Source organism: Bubalus bubalis, chromosome 17 (genome assembly GCF_019923935.1).
Source record: "Bubalus bubalis isolate 160015118507 breed Murrah chromosome 17, NDDB_SH_1, whole genome shotgun sequence".
NCBI classification, from domain to species: domain Eukaryota; kingdom Metazoa; phylum Chordata; class Mammalia; order Artiodactyla; family Bovidae; genus Bubalus; species Bubalus bubalis.
In genome coordinates this window covers 28,110,515-28,133,589 of record NC_059173.1, presented here as the reverse complement: position 1 = coordinate 28,133,589, position 23,075 = coordinate 28,110,515, and the positions used below count along the sequence as shown (strand labels likewise).

General features: G+C 49.7%; 1 protein-coding gene across 6 annotated transcripts in view; it reads left to right on the top strand.

Annotated features, from left to right (window-relative positions):
* The window catches only part of GOLGA3 (golgin A3), a 46,704-nt gene extending 24,069 nt beyond the window's left edge, over positions 1 to 22,635 (top strand). For all 6 annotated transcript variants that reach the window (XM_025267902.3, XM_025267900.3, XM_025267901.3 and 3 more), the window contains 17 exons: positions 949 to 1,151; positions 3,201 to 3,338; positions 4,963 to 5,124; positions 5,364 to 5,732; positions 6,483 to 6,560; positions 7,327 to 7,590; positions 8,722 to 8,816; positions 9,586 to 9,802; positions 11,364 to 11,507; positions 12,139 to 12,336; positions 13,135 to 13,251; positions 15,579 to 15,718; positions 16,309 to 16,441; positions 16,655 to 16,777; positions 17,522 to 17,686; positions 18,550 to 18,713; positions 19,294 to 22,635. In XM_025267902.3, the coding sequence (XP_025123687.3) occupies positions 949 to 1,151; positions 3,201 to 3,338; positions 4,963 to 5,124; positions 5,364 to 5,732; positions 6,483 to 6,560; positions 7,327 to 7,590; positions 8,722 to 8,816; positions 9,586 to 9,802; positions 11,364 to 11,507; positions 12,139 to 12,336; positions 13,135 to 13,251; positions 15,579 to 15,718; positions 16,309 to 16,441; positions 16,655 to 16,777; positions 17,522 to 17,686; positions 18,550 to 18,713; positions 19,294 to 19,510 (2,927 nt within the window). In that variant the 3' untranslated portion in view covers positions 19,511 to 22,635. The remainder of the gene's footprint in view (positions 1 to 948; positions 1,152 to 3,200; positions 3,339 to 4,962; positions 5,125 to 5,363; positions 5,733 to 6,482; positions 6,561 to 7,326; positions 7,591 to 8,721; positions 8,817 to 9,585; positions 9,803 to 11,363; positions 11,508 to 12,138; positions 12,337 to 13,134; positions 13,252 to 15,578; positions 15,719 to 16,308; positions 16,442 to 16,654; positions 16,778 to 17,521; positions 17,687 to 18,549; positions 18,714 to 19,293) is intronic.
* Positions 22,636 to 23,075: the final 440 nt, after the last annotated feature.

The window sequence follows — 23,075 nt, the reverse complement described above, 5'->3', positions numbered from 1 at the left end:
AGAGGTTGGATTTCCCAAGATTAGGGGTCATGAATCCTGTTATTTTTTTTTGTTTCATTTTAAATTTTTAGAATTTAAAATTGTACGTGTTTTCTTAAGTGTTTGGTGAAATTTATTTTTTAAATATTTGACTGGTTTTGTTTGGACTACGACTTGGGTTTGTGCTGTGATTTCTTGTCTGCTCCCCCTGCCATCGTCCATGTTAAGAGTTGACCATATCAGCAAACCAGTGGAGTTTCTTGTGGATACCATTCCTGAGTTTGTTGATGACTCACAGACTTCATCAGGCCAAAGTCTCAAGCCAGAAAGCTCCCAGACACACAGTCGCTCTCCCTGTTTGCAGATTCCCTAGTTATGAATTCACTGACTCACTGAATTGAATCTACTCAGAGCTCTTTCCGGTTGTTTACAGACAGGTGCAGAGCAGAGAACCATGGGGGTTGCCTGATGTACGAGGCTCAGTTTTCCCAGCTCACTTCTTGTTCCCCAAGTGCCCTTTTATGGTCGATTTAGTGCCATTTTTTTGTTTGTTTATTTTTGTGCTTTTGGGGATGGTTTTGCTATTTACAGTAAACCCCAACACTGTCTGGTGTTGCTAAGTGCAGGATGGTTTTGGTGCGCTTTTCAGAGAAAATCCTTACGCTAGACAAGCTTCATCCAGGCAGAGGTTGGGTGCTGTTGGCTGTCAGTTCAGTGTTAATGAATTCACAGAAAGTGAAGTCAGGTGTCTTTCAACAGAAGCACATATAAAACAAGGTTTTGTGTTAATTAGTTGATGAGAAGTGACCAGACCCCAACTTAGATGGCCCTGCTCCAGGGTTAAGTGCCCTCGCTTGCACTTCAGACGTCGCTGCTGCAGAGAAGGAGAACCAGCGGGTCCCCGCTCTCTGTGGAGGCCGGGCTTCCCAGGCCATGCAGCAGCCTGAGCGCTGTGCTTGCCTGTTTCAGTGCACGACCTGCGGCAGCAGATGACAGCCTTGCAGAGCCAGCTACAGCAGGTGCAGCTGGAGCGCGCCACACTCACCAGCAAGCTGAAGGCATCCCAGGCCGAGATCGCGTCCCTGCAGAGTGTCCGGCAGTGGTACCAGCAGCAGCTCGCCCTGGCCCAGGAGGCCCGGGTCAGGCTGCAAGGCGAGATGGCCCACATCCAGGTACGGCCCCCACCATGGCCAGAGGGCCACACTGCGTGACTCGCGTGGAACACTTGCTTTTCCTCCATATTGAAAAGACTTCTGAGTTTATATTTCACAGAGAGGTTTTGTTAAAATCTGCTGACCACCCGCCTAGCTCACACCCCATGACGTGTAGTCACTGCCTTCTGTGATCTTCTGACACAGCTTCTGCTAGAGCATTTTAAATTCTAAAGTCCCCCTCTCTGGGACATCTTGTGTTCCTGGCTCTGACTAATCCATCCCATCCCCTCACTGAGGGGCGCCTGGTGTCTGAACCCAGCTATCAAATGCATGCCTGCTGGGGTCCTGAACCTCTTATACCCTGGCTCTCTCACCTTTCACCACCTCCTGTCTCATGTTTCTGACATGCAGAGAGCACGGTACACGCTGCTTCCCAGCGGAGCTGCCCCTTCCTCCAGCTGCGTGATCACCTGATCCTTCCAGAAAACACTCATTTCCCAGACCCCGAAGGAAACACTTCCCACTCTGTCTTTCCATGTTGTTAGGGTGCAAGCGTGTTGGCACTTGATTCTGCGTCAGTGGGAGCAGGTATGGGTCCAGGTCTGCAGGGTGCTCTGGAGGCACTCGGGAGTGGTAGGCAAATTGCTATAATACACTTTGCCCCAAATCTCAGGGTTTGGACTAATTGGACCAATTGTGAAGGTGCCTTGGTCAGCCTGTCTTCTCTTTGAATTTTGCTGTGGGTTTTATCACCTCCCTTTTTTTTTTGGTCCAGATTAAATATTGTAATTTAACTTGTTAAAATGTTCAAAACATTGAAACTTTATTTCTCAAGTGGAGAATATGAAGTACTTACTTCACCAAAAACTCCTTTTTAAAAAAATCTGTAATCTACAAACATACAAAAATTTATGTGTTTTTTTGGCAGTACCATTTCTGGTAATTTTTATTTTCATTCATAAGTTTCTAACACAAAAATTAATTCTTAATCAGAAAAAGTTATCACAATATATTGCTAAATGAAAACAATTATAAAACAGTAGCACAGAATGTGATTCAACATGTGCTGTTTAAAAAGAGGACCGTATGGATAAGCATTTGCTTACATAAAGTGTAGGTGGAAATAAATCATTGCAAGTCAATGCAATTTTGAAGCTATTGTGGATTTTTTGATGCATAAAAACATTTAAAGAAGCCAGATTTATGTGTCCTGACATAAGTCAGAAATGGCATTTGGAAGACAAAAATGGAAGATTCCAAGGGAATGGCAGTTTGAGAACCATAACTGCTTTATTCAAATACCTTTGGCACCCAAGTTCAGTATTCCTTAATTAGAGTGTGTAATAAGTTTTTGCCCTCTTTTTCCAGTAGCATAGATATGTCCCAGGAATTCTCAGGCGAGAGGAGAATGCAGGGTGGTCTTTATTCTTTTGTTACCTTTAAATAAAATCCGGGCAAATTATGCTTTCCCTTGCTCTGGGCACCTTCTATTTTAAACCCTGAAGCTCACAACGTCTGGCCGCACCTGGCACCTTACAAGTCTTGGAACATTCACATTGGCTCTGGAAGGGATGTCCTTGAAGGTCTGGGTCAGACACTGAGTGGATAGCCAGTGCCTCTTCCTGGGAATGGCCAGGGTCAGCCTGATATGTCCAGGATAGTCGGACATTGAGAGGGCAGGGCCCAAGATATGTCTCCCCATAGGTCCGTTCATTTGATGGTTAGATTCCTGGCTGTCCCTGCCGCCCAGATGAGGCCCCTCACCTCAGGGGCTCAGAGATGCAGCTTCAGTGGAAACTATTGTGCCCGTCTCGCACCGTCATGGGGTGATGAGCACTGAGTTCTGGGCTGCCGGCTAACCCCTCTTAAGCACACAGAAGCTGGATGGCCCAAGTGTCACAGTGGCTGCCAGCAGCGAGGCCCCGCATGGAGGGGTCCTGGGGAACAGCCCTCCTGGGTGCCAGCACTGTGCAGAGACCCTGAGGCCACCAGAGTGAGGGACTGGACTGGGCTGGGCTTGTGTTTGAAGTCTAGCAACCTGAAACTTTATGTTGTTTTTCTTTGAAGGTTGGACAGATGAGCCAGGCGGGTCTTCTGGAGCACCTGAAGCTTGAGAACGTGTCCCTGTCCCACCAGCTGACGGAAACCCAGCAGAGGTCCATCAAGGAGAAGGAGCGCATCGCCGCCCAGCTCCAGGGCATTGAGGTGGGCCAATCTGCTTCTGGGTCTTGGGGTTTGGGTATTTTTCCTTTACGTTGATCAAGAAAATAAAACAATACACACACATACATGTGAACATTGGTACTACATATGTACATATGTCCGTATATCTTTTAAAATGTCCTTTTTGAACCATCTGCAGTGATCTAAGGTTTCAGGATTCTGTCCCTCATGTTCACTCTATGCCCATCCCGTCTCTTGTCTCTTGAGTTGTTAGTGGTAACCTGTGGCCCTTCTCTGAGCTGCCATGTGGGCCAGCCTAGTTCAGCCCTCAGCCTACATTAACATTTCACCCTCCAGCAGCCACGAGGAGTAGTTAGAACCGTGTTCAGCCATCTCCGTGGATTATCCCCGGGGAAGGAGATGCAGAGGCTTTGAACTGTGCTCTTTGTCAGCTCTGAGGTCCTGGACTTCATAGCTTAACCTCTCTGGGTTTTGTTCTCTTTGTATTAAATGTGGGTAATAATACCTGCTTGACAGGCTTGTTGGAAAAGTAATAAGGGTCTGCGGCATCCTGGCAGTGTATTCAGGGCAGTTTTATGCCGAGAACATCAGTGGTCTTTTAGAAGCACTTGGAAGGTTGGCATCCTGTTACAAGGGTGGTCCCTGTCTCCCCACATGCACCTTTGTCCTCACAGATGATGTGGATGTTAAAAGACAGTCATGTTTTTGTCAAATATATGTTTCAAGGGCTCAGTGTCAAAGAACTGAGAAGATTTTAAGTTATAAGCTCATGTTTTTTTCCCTAAGAAAACACCCAGGTGTGTTCAGTCTTATCTACATAGTCATGATGAATGCCGTATTTGCCCCATTGGCCCTGATCTCTAGTTTTACCAAGTGGCTTCAGGAAATAATCTTGTGGAAGAGAGTGTGCCGTGTATCACACCCCAAAGTGGGGATGTGCTGTACAGCCTGTCTTCACACAAGTGGTCGTCATGGCGGTTTCATTCATCACTTTATCCCAGTTCTTAAAACTGAGTGGACTGCTTGCTTCTCTCTTCAACCGGGTCCAGGAATCAGCAGGGGAGTTGTGGGTAGAGGACTAAGCAGCTAGCCTGTCTCATGGGCAGCGGGAGGGCACCAGCTTTCTGCCCTCTTGTCACTTTTGGGCTCTCTGTGGGTCGTGGACAGGTTGGTGATGGAGACCAGGGCTTCTCTCCAGGGTGGTTGGTTTGTCTGCTGAATCTGTAGCCATCAGGTTATCCTGCTTTTTAAAAACTATTTCTTTATTTTGACTGTGCTGGGTTTTCCTTGGTGCACGTAGGCTTTCTCTGGTTGCGGGCAGTGGGGGCTGCTCTCTGTTGCAGTGCACTGGCTTCTCGTTGCCGTGGCCTCTCGTGTTGTGAGGCACGGGCCCTAGGGTGCACTGGCTTCAGTGGTTGCAATTCCTGGGCTTTGGAGCACAGCCTCAGTAGTTGTGGCACACGGGCTCAGCTGCTCTGAGGCGTCTTCCTGGAACCTTCTCTGGGCCCGGAAGATCTTCCTGGAATCTTCCCGGCCTAGAGATCAAACCTATGTCCCCTACACTCGCAGGCGGATTCTTTACCACTGGGCCACCAGGGAAGTCCAAGTCCTGCTTTTTAAGAAATGCTCTTTCTTCTGGGCCCAGGCTGACATGTTGGACCAGGAAGCTGCCTTTGTGCAGATTCAAGAGGCGAAGACGATGGTGGAGGAGGACCTGCAGAGGAGGCTGGAGGAGTTTGAAGATGAGAAGGAGCAGCTGCAAAAGATGGTGGCCTCAGCGGCGGTGCTGGAGCAGCAACTGGAGCAGGCAAGCACCTGCTGGGGCTCTCGTCACTGCCCCGGTGCCACGGCCGGCCTGACGGTGCTCATTTGTACTGGTCTGTCCATCCTCTACTCATGTTCTGTGCCACAGCTTTACACCGAAGGCTGCCTCCAGAGCATCCATCCAGATTGTTTAAAACCTGAGCACGGAAAAAGTAAACTCTTGGAGCACACGGTGTTTTTGTTCAAGAGCAGTCACATTGACTTTGGTTCCTTCTTTTCCAGGTGAAGTTGACTTTGCATCAGCGAGACCAGCAGCTGGAGGCTTTGCAGCAGGAGCACCTGGACCTGTTGAAGCAGTTCACCTCAACGCAGGAGACTCTACAGACTAGGGAGCAGTCCCTCGGGGACCTGCAGGTGCGCTACGATGAGCTGCAGGCCAGGCTGGATGAGCTGCAGGGGGAAGCTGCCTCCAGAGAAGACGCCATCCAGGCCCTGCAGAATGAGAAGATCGTCTTGGAGGTGGCTCTGCAGGCAGCCCAGAGCAGCAGGGAGGAATTCGATAGAGGGGCGAAACGCCTGGAAGAAGGGGCCCAGGACACGTCGGACACTTTAGAGCAGTTGAGACAAGAATTAGCCATCAAGTCCAGCCAGGTAACGCAATTTGCTGTCACTTTGTTATGAATGGAAATCATGCATACGAGAAGTAATCCTCATTGTCCGGCCATTCGTTTTATTTGTTTGGTCCTATTTTGGAACACCTTGCTTTGTAAACATGGAGGAACACTTGCAGGGCAGGGCCCAGGGCTCAGTGGGGAAACGGTCCATAGCCTCTAGTGTGGTACTTCCAGTCCTGGGTCAGCGGCTGGGTGTGGAGATGGCTGAGAACTAGAAAACTGAATTGTTTGAGGCTTTGAAAGTAATCTGCCAAGAAATGCTGGTTTCAATCTGCCTACGATGAGGAGCTCAGACTTGGGAAAATCCACTTAGAACTTCGATTTTTTTTCCTGCCTGACTTTAGTGTGACCTCCAGGACATATCGACAGAGTGGGTGAGGGTGGGGAGATGGCCTGACTTTCCCACACCTGGGAGCTGCCATGCTGTGATGCAAGCAACCAGTAAACAAATACAGAACAAGAAAGCTGCAGGGTGTGGAGGAAGCAGAATTAGTGTCGGGAACAATGTTGTCTTCAAATCCTGTTCCATGAGCATCAAAAGGAAGTCAGTGACATGTTTTCTCTCCAGGGAGTAGGTGCACTTTTTCTGCAGACACTGACTGACTGTTACCTTCTAGGACAGGATGCTCAGGGGCAGGTCGTTGATGCCTCTGTGCACATGTGTCCCCCGGAGACACAGGCCCTCCTGGAGCCATCAGTGTAACATCTGCACTCATGTCCCTCATAGGTGGAACACCTGCAGCAGGAAGCTGGCGCTCTGAAAAAGCAGACACAGAAAATAAAGGAACAGTTTCTTCAACAAAAGGTAAGAACGTATGGTTAGTTTTCTTCCCACGAAACAAGTGCATGAAGAAAATCCTATATGTTTAATCTTTTCACTGGAAAGAAATCGTTCAAGAGGAAGGTAACAGCTTGGTTCCAGGTTTTTTAAGGCACTTCACTGATTCTAAAACACGCATCTCACCCCTCCCATTTTTACATCTCTGAAGTCAGGTGCATTTTCAGGGTGGGCTTAGCATCTATATCTCATGGATCGTGTGCCCTGCCATCATGTAGCATGAGCACATGTTGCTTCCACAGAGCCCCAAGCGTCCTGTTCAACGTGTCTTTGATAACTTAGGTCACACTACAGTCTAGCATTGAAATAAGGTGTTTCATGTTAGTGAAGCCAATTCTGCTCTGGAGGAATGAACACAGAGTGTCACCAAAGGTCTGAGTAAGGGTGACTGAGAATGTTAAAAGTGGTGGGGGATTTTATCACTGAGATGCAAGCAGGGGTGCCTTCAGAAGTCAGACAGGGCAAGTAGAGGGAGAAGGAATGGCCACATTCCCCCAAGAAGGTGATGTGGTCAGGAAGCCCAGCAGCTGGCATAGTTGCTGTGTGTCTCACCCAGACCTGTTGAGGAGTGTAAAATTGTGACACCTCAGTGGGCGGTATCTTGCATTTGGTGAAATACATTATCTTTCGCTCCCCAAAAGTGTTGTAGGTGTAAGCGGTGAGTGTTTTTGTTTACATTCAACCCCTTGGAAGCCCCACCCCACTGGCTGCAGCTTCTGTCTTTGTTGGGCAGGTGATGGTGGAGGCCTACCGCCGCGACGCCACCTCCAAAGACCAGCTCATCAGTGAGCTGAAGGCCACGAAGAAGAGGCTGGACTCGGAGGTGAAGGAGTTGCGGCAGGAGTTGATGAAACTTCAAGGGGAGAAGAGGTCTGTGGAGGTGGAGCACTCACGCCTGCAGAAGGAGATGTCGCAGGTCCAGCAGCAGGTGGTGGATCTCGAAGGGCACCTGCAGTCCGCACAGAGGGAGCGTGATGAAATGGAGACGCAGTTACAGGTTTGGGGGTGTCTTTGATGTGTGAGGGTTCAGCTGAATGTGCCTGGGTCTGTATGGTGGGTGGGCAGGGACATGTGGAGAGGTTTTTAGAAAAGTAGCCTGGAAAAGGCCCTCCTGGAGCTCGGATGCTGGGGGGTTGGGAGGGGTGGTCCAGGCAGAGATACAGCTGTGAGGGAGCTACTGAGACAGGCCTGGAACCAGCGTCTGAGGGCTGGAAAGTCAGCAGAAAGCCAGGGGGCTGCTGGGTGTGGGATGGCACAGAGTTCTGTGCGGGTTCCAGGGTGCGTGAGGAATACGCTGGTTTGTGCTCTGGGTTTTAAGTGTGGTGCAGCTGGATTTGCTGTGCATGCCCGAAGGCCCCTGTGGTCGAGGGGAGGCAAGCATGGAGGCAGGAGCCCGTGAGAGATGGAGGTGGCAGTATCAGAGAGGGTCTCTGGAATGGGACGGGGAGAGGGAGACCTCAGGCCAGATTCCTGCAGCTGAGGAGCATGTCAAGTGTGAGAAACTGAGGAAGACGGTAGACCTGGGGAGAGCAGTGGGCAGGGAGTCAGACCAAGGGCTTGTCTTACATGTGATGTGTCAGAAATCCCACAAGCAGGGCAGGTGGGCTGGAGGCCACAGCTGAGGCTGTGAGGGTACAGGCGGGACAAGAGGGCTGGGAGCTGTGGGAGCACAGGGCTCACTGAGGGGCTCGGTCTGTGAGGGCCGAGCTGGGACTGAGGGCTGGTGCTCACTGCACAGGAGGAGACAGGGCAGCGGGTGAGGCCAGGAGGGGGCACAAGGCTGCTCTGAGGGGCTGGGAGAAACCAAGGAGGGGCCTGGGGACTCTGTCAACGAGGACAGTGGGGCCCCCGGGTGGGATCCGGAGGCCAGAGGTTTCCCCACTGGCCAGTTCTTCTCACTTGTTTCCTTACCACATTCCTTGGCACCAGCAACTCAGGATGCTCCTAACCTTTGTTAAAGTGGTCACTTACCTCAGGCCCCTCTGTCTGGATCTTCCTCAAAACCCATGTCCTGTAAGGCAGCCCTGAGAGGGCGCCGTTTACCCTCGAGGAAGCCGATCCCAACATTGGGGCTTCAGGTGGAGGGCCTGACGCTCTTCATTTTGTCTTTTCCTGTCTTTCTTTGAAGTCTTTGCAGTTTGATAAGGAGCAGATGGTCGCTCTGACGGAGGCCAACGAGGTACTCAAGAAACAGATAGAAGAGCTGCAGCAAGAAGCCACAAAGTATGTGGGTGGGGCGTGTGCTGGGGGAGGTCAGGCGGGGTTATGAACCAGGCAGGGAACCCCAGTACTGTCTGTCCAGCCCTCACTGGTTCACACCAGGGGACCCCAGCACAGTATGTCCAGCCCTCACTGGTCTACCCCAGGAGGCTTAGATGTCAGAGTCCAGATTTAAAGCTGCAAAAGTGATTCCGTCCAGACTTGACGGTTACATGTGGATGTGCTAACATGTCCTTTCACAAACACTCCCCTGTCTGTTTTTGTTTTTGTTGCTTTTTCATGTCAAGAACTTGTTGCAATGCCCTTCCTGCCCCAGCTCCCTGCCCAGGGTGGACGCTTGTGTTGGTCCCCCTCAACCCATGCCAGGCCCTTCCACTCCTAAGGCGTGTCCCACAGTCCTCTGCTCTGGTCAGCCGCTGCTTTACGGTGAGCCTGAATGTTGAGTTTCTTGCTGCTGATCAGGAGGATCGCTGGAAGCCTTTCTTTTTGGTAGGAAAGGACTCTTTCTGCCTCCACCAAATCATTTAAACAGCTCCAAAAGGGGAGCGGGGCAGTTGAAATGCAGTGCTGGGCTCCTCAGGGGCACCCACCAACCACATCCTGAGGAGGCAGATCTGGGCAGTGGCAGAGCTGGACAGGGTGGAGCCGGGATAGCCTCCGTCTAGAGCCCTGGAGGAATGGGGCTCGGATGGACATGTACTTTGCGTGTGCTTGGTGTGGCACGTGAATTCAGAGGTGAGCTGAGACTTCCTTCTGTCTCTGCCACGCCCAGGGCCATCACCGAACAGAAGCAGAAGATGAAGCGTCTGGGTTCGGACCTGACCAGTGCACAGAAGGAGATGAAGACCAAGCACAAAGCCTATGAGAATGCAGTGGGCATCCTCAGCCGCCGCCTGCAGGAGGCCCTTGCAGCCAAGGAGGCGGCCGAGGCCGAGCTGAGCCAGCTGAGAGCCCAGGTGGCCGCCGGTGGCAGCGACCTCACCTTGCATGTGGGTAACTCATTTGCTTCGGCCACTTGCAGAGACTTGGTGTAGGGGCATGACATTTATAGGCAACTCCTCTCCGAAACCTTCTTAAGAGGGTCTAGAAAAATGGTGTGGGGTAAGCGTGTGGGGATTGTTTTTCTCAAATACCTCATGGTCGTGAAATGACCAGGGACCCTGATGAAGTGTGTGGAGTGTCCCCTGCTCGCTCCAGTCCTCCTCTGCCTCATTGTGGGGAAGAGGCTCTGTAAGTAGGTGAAGTTCTGTGAGCTCATGAGTGTGGCATGTGAGGGTTCAGGGTGAGGATTGGAGAGTCCAGAAAAGCTTTTGGGAAAGGTGACATCTGAACTTATCTTCAGTGAAAGGGGGGCATCTCAGCAGAGGGGTGCTCCTGTGCCGGCTGTGCTATGCGCTGGGTCTGGATGGCACGGGGCTGGGTGGGTGTCTGGCTGTAGGGGAAGTTTGGGCTGGCTCTTATGTGAGACAAAGCAGACTGAGACCTGACCACTGTCATGTTGGAAAGCCCCAGGTGGAGGCGGTGGGGAGCCCCAGGGGTAGTTACGGTACCTGAGGTGCTGGCAGCTGAGTGGAGGTGGCAGGATGGCAACAGGAGGAGCTGATGGGGAGGCCTCGCGGAGCCCAGTGCCCCATGGAGGCCAGCACCAGGGGAACGGGGGTCGGGGTGGTGCTGGAGACAAGCCCATGGGACAGACAACACGTGCAGCATAGTGGATGGAAGTGGCTATGAAACGCTTGGGGTCAGAAGGAAGAGGGAATGTGCACATGGCAAGGGTCGAGCGCTGCGTCCTCTGGAGCCTCTCATCCTACTCTGGCGTCCTGAGGGAGAGCCTGTGGGAAGGAGGGCAGGGCAGCAGGCAGGCGTGCTTGTCCTCTATGTGTGTGTGTGTGTGTGTAGGGAGTGTGTTCGTACGTAAAGGCCCTCAGGTTTCCCTTGGGGCTGCACTGTCACTCTGTGTTAGTCACAAGTGCCCTGGTTCCCCAGATCCCGGCAGTGTAGAGCCTACCACCTCCCTTCACACCTGCTAGTAGGCATGAAACTCTGCCTCAGTTAATTTGCATTTCATTTATTACCCACAGATTTGAGTCATTTCACTTAAGCTTAGTGATTGTATTTTTTCTCATATTTGTTTTTCTCTTTTATCAATTTGAGAATTCATGAGTTGGAGGACACTATAGCATAGTGTGGTGTTCTCTTGCCAAAATACATAAATTCAGTATTCCCTCTCACACACTTACTTTATACAGTATCAGGAGGAGAACTTACTTGCAGTTTCCATTTTGTTTTAAAGTATCTGTCTGTTTAATTAATCTACTCACATTTTTGCCAAAGACAATAATTTATAGCTCCTACCTTTCTGTATTTCCAAAGCATTAACTGAAAAAGTTAGTCATTACTGTGTGACACCTGGTACTTGATTGCATCTCTTGAAGGAGAGGGAAGGCTGTCGCGTGTGGTTGGCAGCCTCACGCCGTCAGTGGGAAGATGGGCTATGTGGGGGGCTTTGGTGAGACCCCGACCAAACGCACCTTCTGTCCCGGCCGTCAGGAGCGGGTCCAGGTGCTGGAGGCGGAGCTGCAGGCTGTCGGCCATAGCAAGATGATGCTGGAGAGGGAGCTGCAGGAGGTCATCTCGCTGACTGGCCAGGAGCTGGAGGAGCAGCGGGAGAAGGTGCTGGAGCTGGAGGACGAGGTAGGCCAAGCCCTGCCGTCGCACTGCCCAGGGATGAGTGCCGCCCCATGTGCAGGGTCAGGGCACAGCCCAGCCTGAGTGCTTGGCCTCCACTCTGTGCTTCTGGGGGTTGTCCAGCCACTCCCCTGGGTCTGACCACCTGCACTGCTGGACACCCTACATGCACTTCAGTTAGGCCTGCTGTGCCTGCTCTTGCTCCAGTGTGGCAAATAAGAAACGCAGCCCGGAAGATCTCCACGTAACCCTCAGGCTCAGAGTCAGCTGTGGCTTCAGGCGGTGCCACACGCTGCAGCATGGTGATGTCCCCTGGGTTCTGCACAGGGCCCCAAGGTGGCTGTCGGGAGCTGCAGGCTGCATGCACAGTTCATGGTCATCTCTGTCACACTCAGCTGTGGGCCCACCTGGGCTCCAACCTGGATGTGCTTCTCCAGAAGCCCACAGCCCAAAGGAGAGGACTGGCTGTCAGCTGTGGGTCTAGGAGAGAAGCAGGCATGGCCACGGCAGCCTTGCCAGCAGTGGAGCGAGGGTCTGCTGCATCTGGTGCTCAGCTGTGTGTTGTTGCGTGTGGTATTAATCATTCGGTGCCTGGAGTGCAGTGGCTCCACAAACCGGCGACTTGGATTTGTTTCAGCTTCAAGAGTCCAGAGGCTTCAGAAGGAAGATAAAGCGCCTTGAGGAGTCAAATAAGAAGCTAGCTTTGGAACTGGAGCACGAGAGAGGGAAGCTCACGGGCCTTGGGCAGTCTAATGCGGCCTTGAGGGAACACAACAGCATCTTAGAGACAGCATTAGCCAAGAGGGAAGCAGACCTAGTTCAGCTGAACCTTCAGGTATTGGAACTCATTTGCCAGGAGCAGGAGGAGACCTGCTGCAGGCCAGGCAGACTCTGAGGGCTTCGGCTGCATCGTCTGCTTCATCACAGACGCCTGCAGAGTAGAGGCATGGAGACGGAGGCCCAGAGGATCTGCTGGAGCCTCAGCCCCTCTGCCTGTCCTGAGGTGGGGGTGGAGCAGGGGAGCTGAGCTGTAAAGGAACTAGACTCAGTCCCTAAGTTTCCCTGGGGGTGGGCAACTCTGGGGATGCAGAGGAGATCCTTTCCTAGCTCCGACCTGAGGGCCTCCTGTGATTCAGCACTGGGGTTCGAACTCTGGTGGATGTCACCCTACAGACCCTGCTGTCAGTTCCTCAGCTCTGCAGCCCCTTTGGGTTTTTTTTTACCAGCCCAGCTCCTGCCTTGAATAATCCAGACTTTAAAGAGCTTCCAGATTTTCCTATGTGCTAGTTCCCACCATCTGAGTGACCTGCCTCGCCATGAAGACAACTGCATTGATAACCCCTGATTTATATGCATCCTTTGGGCTCCTAACCCTATGTTTGAATATGATCATATGATTGTGCTCATGTGATCTGAGATTTCAGTTTTGAGAACAATGTTCTTCAGAAGTAGAAATCTCACTCCTTTCCTGGCTTGTACCTTTGTTGATAACATGTCGTGATGTCTTGTTCCCATGTGATGCTTGATTCCCTCACATGACCCCGATCAGAGTGGCCTGTGCTTTCTCCAAGGGCTCTTCAGGCTTGGAAATTTGATGTCCTTCCTTCCTTACCCCTCTTGGAACGTGCTGTAGGTGCAGGCAGTTTTGCAGCGCAAGGAAGAAGAGGACCGCCAGATGAAGCAGCTTGTCCAAGCCTTGCAGGCCGCACTACAGAAGGAAAAGGTGATGGTGCACGGCCTCGAGGAGCAGGTGTGTGGCTTCCAGCTGTTATCAGACTGCAACCTCACAGAGCCTTCTGGAATGTAACTTGTAAATGTCTACAAACTCAGTGTTAGTACCCTTGACACTTCAGTTCCCTTCCAGGAACTTCTCTGTGAATACCTTTGCTAATGGGTCCAAGGATAGGGTGTCATCATGGGGTTGGTGACAGAGCCTGGAGGGAGTCTCCATACTCATCAGTGGAAGAAAGGGCTTAGATTAAACTAAGGAACAGTCGTGCAGATCTAAGATAATGTGCACAGAGCTCCATAGCTGTGTCTTTGCTGGAGAGAGATGCCCTGCATGTAGTGTGGAGCTGAAAAGCAAACTGAAGAACAGTATATGGTGACCCCATTTGTGTTAAAGAAGCACCCAAGAGCAGTGGTTCTGGGTTCTGGAGACCCGTGCCATTCTTGACATCTAGAGCAGTTTTCCTGGCTGCTGCCTTCCACGCTCAGATGTTCACCAGTGCATCAGGTGGCTCATCCCACAGAGAGGCCTGCCTCAGCCACCCCACAAACGGAGTGGACGTCAGGCTGTAGACTTAAAGTTTTAACCATCATGATGCATCAGCTGTGGTTTCTGTGTAGCTCTTTCCTCATGAGAACATCAGCATCCTGGGACAAGGTCTGTGGCTTGTTTGTCCTCGTGTCCCCAGTGCCTTCTCAGAGCAGATGGCAGAATACGTTTGTCGTGGGCACACTCCTGTGTGTGTTGGTGCATGTCACCTGGGTTTTGCCACTTACTTTTACATTTCTCCATGATAATGTACTAGAGATAGAAGGAAACAGTTTTTTTTATTTCGTGAGTGAGACAGTAGGACATTCTTTTATTTATTTTTTATTATTTTTTAAAATGTTTTTTGGCTGCACTGCACAGCATATGGAATCTAGTTCCCCAACTAGGAATCGGAACCCGTGCCCCCTGCATTGGAAGCACAGGGTCTTAACCATTGGACTGCCAAGGAAGTCCCCAGACATTCTTTTAAAGTAGTACTAGTTTTAAGATATATTAGGAATATTGTTATGTGATCAGTTATTAGCTTCTTCTTGACCCACATGTGCCTCGTTTGCCATATTTAATCCTTGCTTGCAGTTGCTGCACATCTGATGGTTCTAAACTAAGTCAGCAACACTCCCTGCCTTTCTGTCCCCCACCTTCCTGTCTTTTGATTTCTACTCAGGTATCACTTAATAGTTTTATTCTCACCTTAAAGAAGTTGTAACTAGGCAATTTTTAACTGGAAGTGCTGGGGGGATGATGTATAATTGATTTCTTTTTTTAAGGGCAGTAATTGTAAATGATGCCTATTTATTTTTCCAAGTACATTTGGTCTGATAGTCCTAATTGTAAAAAGAGTACATACTAGCAAAAATTTTCAGAGAAGCCAATGGCACCCCACACCAGTACTCTTGCCTGGAAAATTCCGTGGACGGAGGAGACTTGTGGGCTGCAATCCATGGGGTAGCTAAGAGTCAGACATGACTTCACTTTCACTTTTCACTTTCATGCATTGGAGAAGGAAATGGCAACCCACTCCAGTGTTCTTGCCTGGAGAATCCCAGGGATGGGGGAGCCTGGTGGGCTGCCGTCTCTGGGGTCGCACAGAGTCGGACACGACTGAAGCGGCTTAGCAGCAGCAGCAGCAGCAAAAATTTTTAGTGCATGTGGAGATTAAAGTATCTGGAATCTCTACCTAATGACAACCACTGCTAATACCCTCTATTGCAGTTTTTTCCAAGTATATATGAGTTCTTTCTATATTCATTTGTCATAACTATAAGTATTTTTATTAAACTTCTTTTATATGAAGTACTTGCTAGTGTAGTTAGACAAGAAAACTAAAATATTGGAAAGGCAATTGAAAAATGTTGTTATATTCTGAGAATTTGCTTATCTTCTCAGAAACCTTGAGGTAAAATGTTGTTAACCATGAAAAAGCTAGTTACATCCTTAAAGGAAAATGAGCAGTAGCGTTATTATACTTAGATGGTCTGATGGAAAGGTAGATTCTTCCTCAATACATGAATTATGAACAAAAGTAACAAGAAATATGTAGATAAACTTGAAAAAGACTATAAGAACCACTGAGGCCAAGAAAGTTGAACATAATGGTTCGCTCAGCAGGTGCTGCTGCTGTGTCGCATGCTTTCAGGCCAAGTGTGTGTTCAGTACTTTCATCCTTGACCGGCACCTTGAAAAGCTGTGGAAGGAAGGCCTGCAAGAGCAGCTAGGAGGCGGGGGTTGGGGCAGCTGCCTCCACACGTGCTGCGAGGTTCTGCCTCTGTCCTTGACAATGCTAATGTTTTTTGTTTTAGGTTGCTGCAGCCAAGGCAGAAGCAGGCCACAACCGCCGCCACTTTAAGGCTGCCACCTTAGAGCTGAGCGAGGTGAAGAAGGAGCTGCAGGCCAAGGAGCAGGAGGTGCAGAGGCTACAGGCAGAGGCCGACAGGCTCCAGTAAGTGGGAGTGGGTGTTGCCACCATCTCATCTCCAGTTAGCACCTTTGACACACCAGGGTCCCCTGTGTTCTAGCAAATTGCTGGCCAGATCTCTGGAGGCAGATCTAAGGAAGAGAAATGCATCCAATTGCTATCTCAGAATGCCTGCAGCTTAACACTGAAACTTTGCCCTTGATGCTGTATGCTCCCACTTTATGCCTTGCTGGTCCTTCTGTGAGGACAGAGAGCCCTGGGGGCTGTACCCACCACCGATGCTCACTGTGGACTCCCACTGGGGGGTCTCGGCTCGAACGTGTGTAAGCGCACATGTGTTGGGCAGTGCACATGCACTGAACTCCGTGACACTTTCCCTCCCATTGTAATCTATGATTGGGCACTCATGGAGAAGCCCTCCCAGGGGTTGTGAGCGTTAGTTGAGCGAATGCATTCACAACTCCTAGAACAGTCCCCATCCAGGGGGTGCGGTACGCGAGTTTTGTCCTTATGAATGTTACCCGGGACATCTAACAGTCAACTGAAAGTGTTTTTGAGTGGGAAGGTCATTGGAAGAATGCTGTAATTTTACTCCTTCTTGTTTTTTGTGCTAGGATCCAGGAGGGGAAGCACTCGCAGGAAATAGCAGAATTCCAGGCGGAGCTGGCAGAGGCCCGGACCCAGCTCCAGCTGCTGCAGAAGCAGCTGGATGAGCAGCTGAGCAAAGAACCCATAGGAAACCAAGAGGTGACTCACTGGGCAGCTTTCCCTCCCCAGTTAACAGGGCTTATAGAACAAGACTCTGCTTGACACATTCACTTCATTCCCTGTCTTCTTGGAAAGGGATTTTTTTTTTCTAAGTGTATTAAATGATATGAAGAGATAGAGTTACAGCAATTTTATAATGCAAGAAAGCAATTTTAAAATTCTTTGAGTCATGTGATGTTTTTCCATCTCTAGATGGAAAATCTCAAATGGGAGGTGGATCAGAAAGAGAGAGAAATCCAGTCCTTGAAACAGCAGCTGGACTTGACCGAGCACCAGAGTAAACAGGAGTTGGATGGAATACAGCAGTCGTTACAGGTACAGGTCATGTCAGGGCCCCAGCAGCACTCCCCCAGCTCTTTCCAGTGTCATGCCAAGCAGTATACTACATGCACAGCAAGAGTTTTTGATGGATTGAGTGCTCACACCAGATCGTTCATGTTTCAGAAAGCAGCCCAGGTCAGGCAGCTGAGGGACACTGAGCAGAGAGACCAGAGCCCCTGGGCCGAGCTGTGCAATTGTCCCAGGAACGAGATCTCATTAAGTCCAATATATGAGAGTGCAATTCACCAGTGTGTGATGAGCTTTTCTGAAAAGAAGTCTATGTACATATAGTCTTGACTGCTCGAGGACGGGATCGGGGTAGGGGGGCGGGGGTGACTCTGACTGAGATTCCTACATGTGGATGGACAGCTTGAGTAATCATCAGAACTGCTTTGTCTTCTGTCTCTGGAACAGTTAAGCTTATTCTAGTAGCTGACCTTGGACTTTAAACAAGGATTGGGTTCATTGTCAACTGTGGATATGGGAATGTTACTGGTTCCTCAGCAGAAGCTCTGAAGTTTGGATGGGAACATTGAGGACAGAATTGTAACTGGATTCTCTGCAGTGTAGACTCCTAGAGAGGAATGTTGGTGAGAGGGGAGCGTCACATGAAAGCTTTAGTGTACAAAGCCAGGCTAGTAGCCCCAGCCCCTTAGAATTGTGACGTACAAACTAAGATTTGTGCAGTGTGCTTAAGATCTTTCAGTTTTTGAAAATCTATGACTCCACTTTCTTTAGAATATTAAATCTGAGCTGGAGATGGTGCGGGAAGACCTGTCCATGACCCAGAAAGATAAATTTATGCTTCAAGCTAAAGTGTCAGAACTGAAGAACAACATGAAGACACTGCTCCAGCAAAACCAGCAGCTCAAGCTGGACCTGCGGCGGGGAGCAGCCAAGACGGTATGAGGCCGCCCGGGCCATCAGCAGGCCATTGTAGATGTGTTGGCGGATGGTCGGCAGGCATTCAGCCATAAAGTTACATTTAACCAATGTTGGGCAACAACCATGTGAGATGATGATGGCATATTCTTTTTGGACCACCGGCCAAATCTTTTTAATTTAGTGCTTTTTCTAACAGAACGTTGGCCTCTTTCTATGCATTCAGATGCCATTTTATTGGAATATGCTTTACAAACCAAGTGAGGGCATGGTTTACTTGTGTTAACAAGAGTCCCTGGCCTTCTAGGTGAGCCCAGCTGGGACACACAGCTGCCAGAATAGGCTTGGGGGCCCAGGAACCCCTGAAACTGCTGTCATGAGCTCTTTCAGATTAGCTGTTTACCCACAGTTTGTTTCTCTCCTCGGCCTATGTGAATACTTTGCTGGTGCAAATAACTCACTCAGATTCAGAGGTTTATTTAGCATGGTTTGGTTATCTATGGAAAAAGTTGGAAGTCCAAGGAAGGGGAGTCTTACGAGTTGGAAGATTGACTTAATTTCTCAGGGAAACTCAGAGTCAAGGCCTTGGTCTCTCTGGAAAGCCCCACCTGTGAGCTGTCATTTGGGGCCTCCAGTCAGGTCCATGCCCCTGAAGAGCCAGGACTAGAGTATTTGTTACGTGGTTAGGAAGAAGATTTTCTATTTAGCAGACATTTCCTGAACCCCCGAGGCTTCCAGCTCTGCGGAGTGGGAGTTGCCTCCCCAGAAACCCTTGGGGAGATGGGGAGGCACCTCCAGAAGCACGTGTGATGGCAGGGACCCTTGGGGAAGGGGTCAGGGGTAGGCCTCCAAGTGGGAAACTAGCTGTGTGCTTTGAAAAACAGAGAAAGGAGCCAAAAGGAGAAGCCAGCTCTTCCAGCCCCGTGACACCAGTGAAGATCCCTGACTGCCCCGTCCCGGCCTCGCTGCTGGAGGAGCTGCTGCGGCCCCCTCCCGCCGTGAGCAAGGAACCCCTCAAGAACCTCAACAGCTGCCTCCAGCAGCTCAAGTACGAACCACACTGGGCTCCACGGCTTAGTCTTTACAGATAAATTGTTTGTTTAACTTGGAAGAATCTTTCCTGTTACAGCACCCCACGTCCAGCAGAGGCTGAGCAGCTCTGGGGGTGGGGGGTGGGAGGGGAACATGGGGTCCCATGCCTCTCCCTCTGTCTCTAAGGTGGGAGCTGTCCTGAGCTAAATGACCCTCAGTGGCCAAGCAACAGGAGGCCTGTGTCTGGAGGGTGTGGGCAGGTATCATTTTTGACCCTGAAGAAGCCAGGCAGGACAGATTCAGCTCTGTCTTCCCCACATTCTCCCCAAGCAGCGGTCAGCGTGTGCAGAGCTGCCTGGCTTGTGGGCCTCTGTGGGTGGAGGAAAATGCCCAGAGTCCCTTTTGTTCTGTGACCCAATTAGTTTGCTGGTCCCAGTAGAGAAGTTCAGTGGGCCCTGTGAGTGTGAGCACCTGCCGTCCAGTTGAGGCTCGTCAGGGCCAAGTCCCAGGTGATGGGCTGTCTCTAGGGGAGCAGCAGCGCCCTCCCTGGCTCTCCTTTGACTGCGTCCCTTCCTCTCCCTCCCCTGTCTCCGCAGGCAGGAGATGGACAGCCTGCAGCGCCAGATGGAGGCACACGCAGTCACTGTGCATGAGTCGCTGTCCTCATGGACTCAGGGGGACCCCGCCAGCCCCTCACCACCAGGAGATCACGCCAACCCTAGAGGAGACACAGAGCGGCATGGTCAGGGCAGGGCCTCGCAAGAAGGGCTTGGAACAGTGACCACTGAGCATCCCCACCCCGAGTGTTTGTAACTACCCCGAGGAATGTTCTCTCATCAATGTTATTTATTTGACTGTGTGCTCTATGTTTTTCTAAGAGGTGAAATTTAAGTTTTGCGTTTGCCTTTACAAGGAGTAAAATAACAAAACAGGAGCCAAGGATTGAGAAATAATCATTTGCAGATCACAACCAGCTTTTCCCATGAAGTGACCAAATCTTAAAAACCTAATTTAGGTCTCAGTGAGACATTTTTGGATGTGTCTGAAGCATATGTGTAGAGGAGGTATCTTAGGCATGACCATAGACGCTGCTCTCGGACGGTTGCTGGTAGAGATGTTGCACAGCTGAGTCCGGTTTCTCACTTTCCTGCCTGATTCAGTAAGAGTTTTACTACCCTGCAGGAGTGAGGCTTCATTTGCACCTTTGGTTTTTATTTTATTTTATTTTGATTTCAATAGCCATCTCTCCATAGGATATGTATATAAATACTGAAAATCATAATCTAAACTTTAAAAAGTATATCCTTATATTATTTAAGAATGACCCGAATTGTCTTTTTATTGATTGCCTTTTGAAAATCTGCTGTTAGGAAATAATGTACATGTAGAATTTAGGAATGTCAAAAAATTATATTTTAAGAAATTTATTTACCTCCCAAAGCCAAATATTCTTAGACAGAAGTTCTTTGTTATTTTAGTTTCACTCTATTTTGAGGGTCTTTCCTTGTCATGAGTGCACAACGCCCACCTGTTCAAGCCCTGGTCCTGCATGGCCTCACTCACCCCAGCTAACCCCTGGGCAGGCCTGATGACCACCAGGATGCCACACAGACACTACGGTCAGCAGGCGCTGACCTGACGCGTGAGGTGTGGGGAGGGGCTTCAGGAGAAGAGAGGAGGGGCGGTGAGGAGAATAAGGAGGGCTGCCTGCAGGCTCCCAACCTGGGAGCAAGGCTTCCCCAGGCCTCCCACTTTGCCTTTGTGTGGAAGTGTCCATCAGCACTTGTGTGGTCATCACGAGATTTGCCGGCCTCTGTGTGTGACAGCCTTCAGAAGGGCCTTCCCCTCTCATCTGGAGAGCAGCAAGGTTTCTGAAAGGGGCAGGTCAGCACAAGACGGTCTCTGGAGCCTCCCATGTGGGACGCCTTATTGGAAACGAGACACCCCAAGTGTGTGAGGTCCCACCTAGAATGACTGAGACTTGAGGTTTGAAAGTCTGTCACTAGTTTGCTAAGATGATGTCAAATAATGTTTATTGTTCCAAGTTGAGACAGAGAGAGAATGGGTCTGTGTGCCCCCGTGCAGGGCGGCTGGTCTGAAGATGAAGTCTGCGGTGTTACTGATCAGGCCAGACACGCTCATGTCACCTCATCACCTGGGTCTCTTGCGGAGAAAACAGCGTGGTGTTTTTAAGCTGCTTGCATTCTCTCACAATATGCTGTTAGAAGGTTAACCAGTAAGGTTAAAATAGCACTAACCAGAAAGATGTTTAGCGTTTTTAAAAGTTCTCCAGCAAATATTGGAACTTCTAAAATACGTATATCATTTGTACAGGGTTATTCTTGAAAACTATACTTGAACCTTCATTATAAATATATTCCACTTTTCCTTCTAAGTTTGAAATCATTTTTGACAAAACTGTTTTTGTACTATTGGAAAAGAAAAATGGTAATTTACATTCTTATTTATTTTGGCTGCATTATCCTTTAATTTTAGAGCCAAGAAGTCACTTAGCCTCACTTTGTAGCTGCTTTCTCGCTCCTTGCTAAGGTCTTCTGGGAAATCACCGTGCATCTTCTTCCTTAGGAAATGATGAGCGAATCTTGAGTGTGTCCATCAAGAGAAAGCCAATCTCTGTTTTTCACCCCTTTTCCTTTGTGGAGTCACCCTCTGTTTCAGCAGCAGCGCCTCCCTGGGGCTCCTGCCAACCTCTTGTGCCAGCCTTGTCCGTAGTTCTGTGCCAGCCTGGCCTGCCTCTGGCCCAAGTGCTCTGGCTGCCCCCCGCCCCCTGCCCTTTCCTGTGTGTGCCCCTTGTGCCGTCATGTCTGGCCTGCAGTTCCTAATCTGGGGCCCTCGTGTCCAGGCTTCCTTAACAAATCATCCTGAAGGGGGAAGTTGGACTGAAGTCATCTGCTCTTGGTTTGTTAAGGCTTTCTTTTTCCTCTGAGGGACTTAATTGGCACTCCTGCCTCCCAGCATTTGAAATATTCTTCTTCCGTGGGCAGAAGTGGGAATTAGGAATTTCCTCATGGAAAACAACAGTCAACTCTGGAGTACTTGTAGAAACAAGCCCGTCGTCACGTTGCATTTGTGTATGTTATTAATCCTGTACCTCGTGTCCTCATTGGAGGGCGTGTCAGCTTGGACACTTCACGATGTTATGACTTGATTTTCTTATGTTCCAAAAATAACGTACTGCGAGGTGGTTATCATTGATTTTTCCACGGTACCCATCACATAGATGCCACGGATTTACATGCCTTCGTTCTACTATTCAGGAGGTGTAACAGGCATTGTTTTTGATAGGATGTGAAACTGGTTCATTCTCTGGCCTGGGGTCCAGGTACCAAGATGGGCCTTGAAGAAGACAGCTTGTGGAAGGCTGTGTTAGGAAGATTCTCATTAAACTCTTCCTCAGTTTAAAGACTTTCTTGGTCTTAAGGATACTGCTAAAGCCATGGGCCTGCAGAGTCATCAGGACATATATTTCCTATGAGTATTTTTTTAACAAAAATTAAATGTCATGTAAAGACTGCTAGTAGTGAAAGGGACCAGCAGATCTGAAAGAGAAATGTCCCGGAGCCTCCCTAAGAGCCCATGACATGCATAGTGCGGGGGCGTGTGAGATGCTCTGAGCCTTACTCAAACAAGTCACTCACTCCCATGCCAGGCGATTCTCAGCGTATGGTGGTCTCAGGTTACGATAGGATCCTTGAGGGTCATGTTTTAGAGGATCTAGAAAACTCGGTGGTGTTAAGTTATTCATGTCTATTAAAAATTTCCTCATTAAAAGGGAGTCCTCAGGTTGGGGCTGTTCAGGGGAAAGGTGTCACCATGCACAAGAAATTGTAACTTTAAAAAGCATGTTGATTTTTTTATAAATTTAAGTGTGCTTGGGAATTCCTTGAATTTTGTGCAATAAACTATTTTTTGTTAAAGATTTTTATATTTCATTGGGGGTGGCTTCATTTTCAGCTATATATTTTGTCATATCTGGGAGTAACTTTTACCTCATGTTGTTAACCAACTCTGTTCAAACACTTAAAAGAATTTTATTCTGCCAAAGTTTCAGATGACTGTGAAATCTAGCTTCTTGTGACTGCTTTTGACCAAGCAGAAGAGCAGCACCTGGCCCATATCTCTTCCTTCTTTTTGTAGCTTCACTCATCGCCATGTGCTAGTGATGATAGAGGTGGGAAGCGTTCACAGAGGAACGCTCCTTCACAGGGGAGACACTTCTGAGTAAACCGCTCCTGAGGCTGCGGATGCGCCACACACGTGCTTCCTGGCCTGGAGTGTTGCCCAGCCCCGGCCTCCACTGACCATCCCTTGCCCACGGCAGTCTCAGCCTTGTGGCTCCCCAGTCTCACCCGTCTTT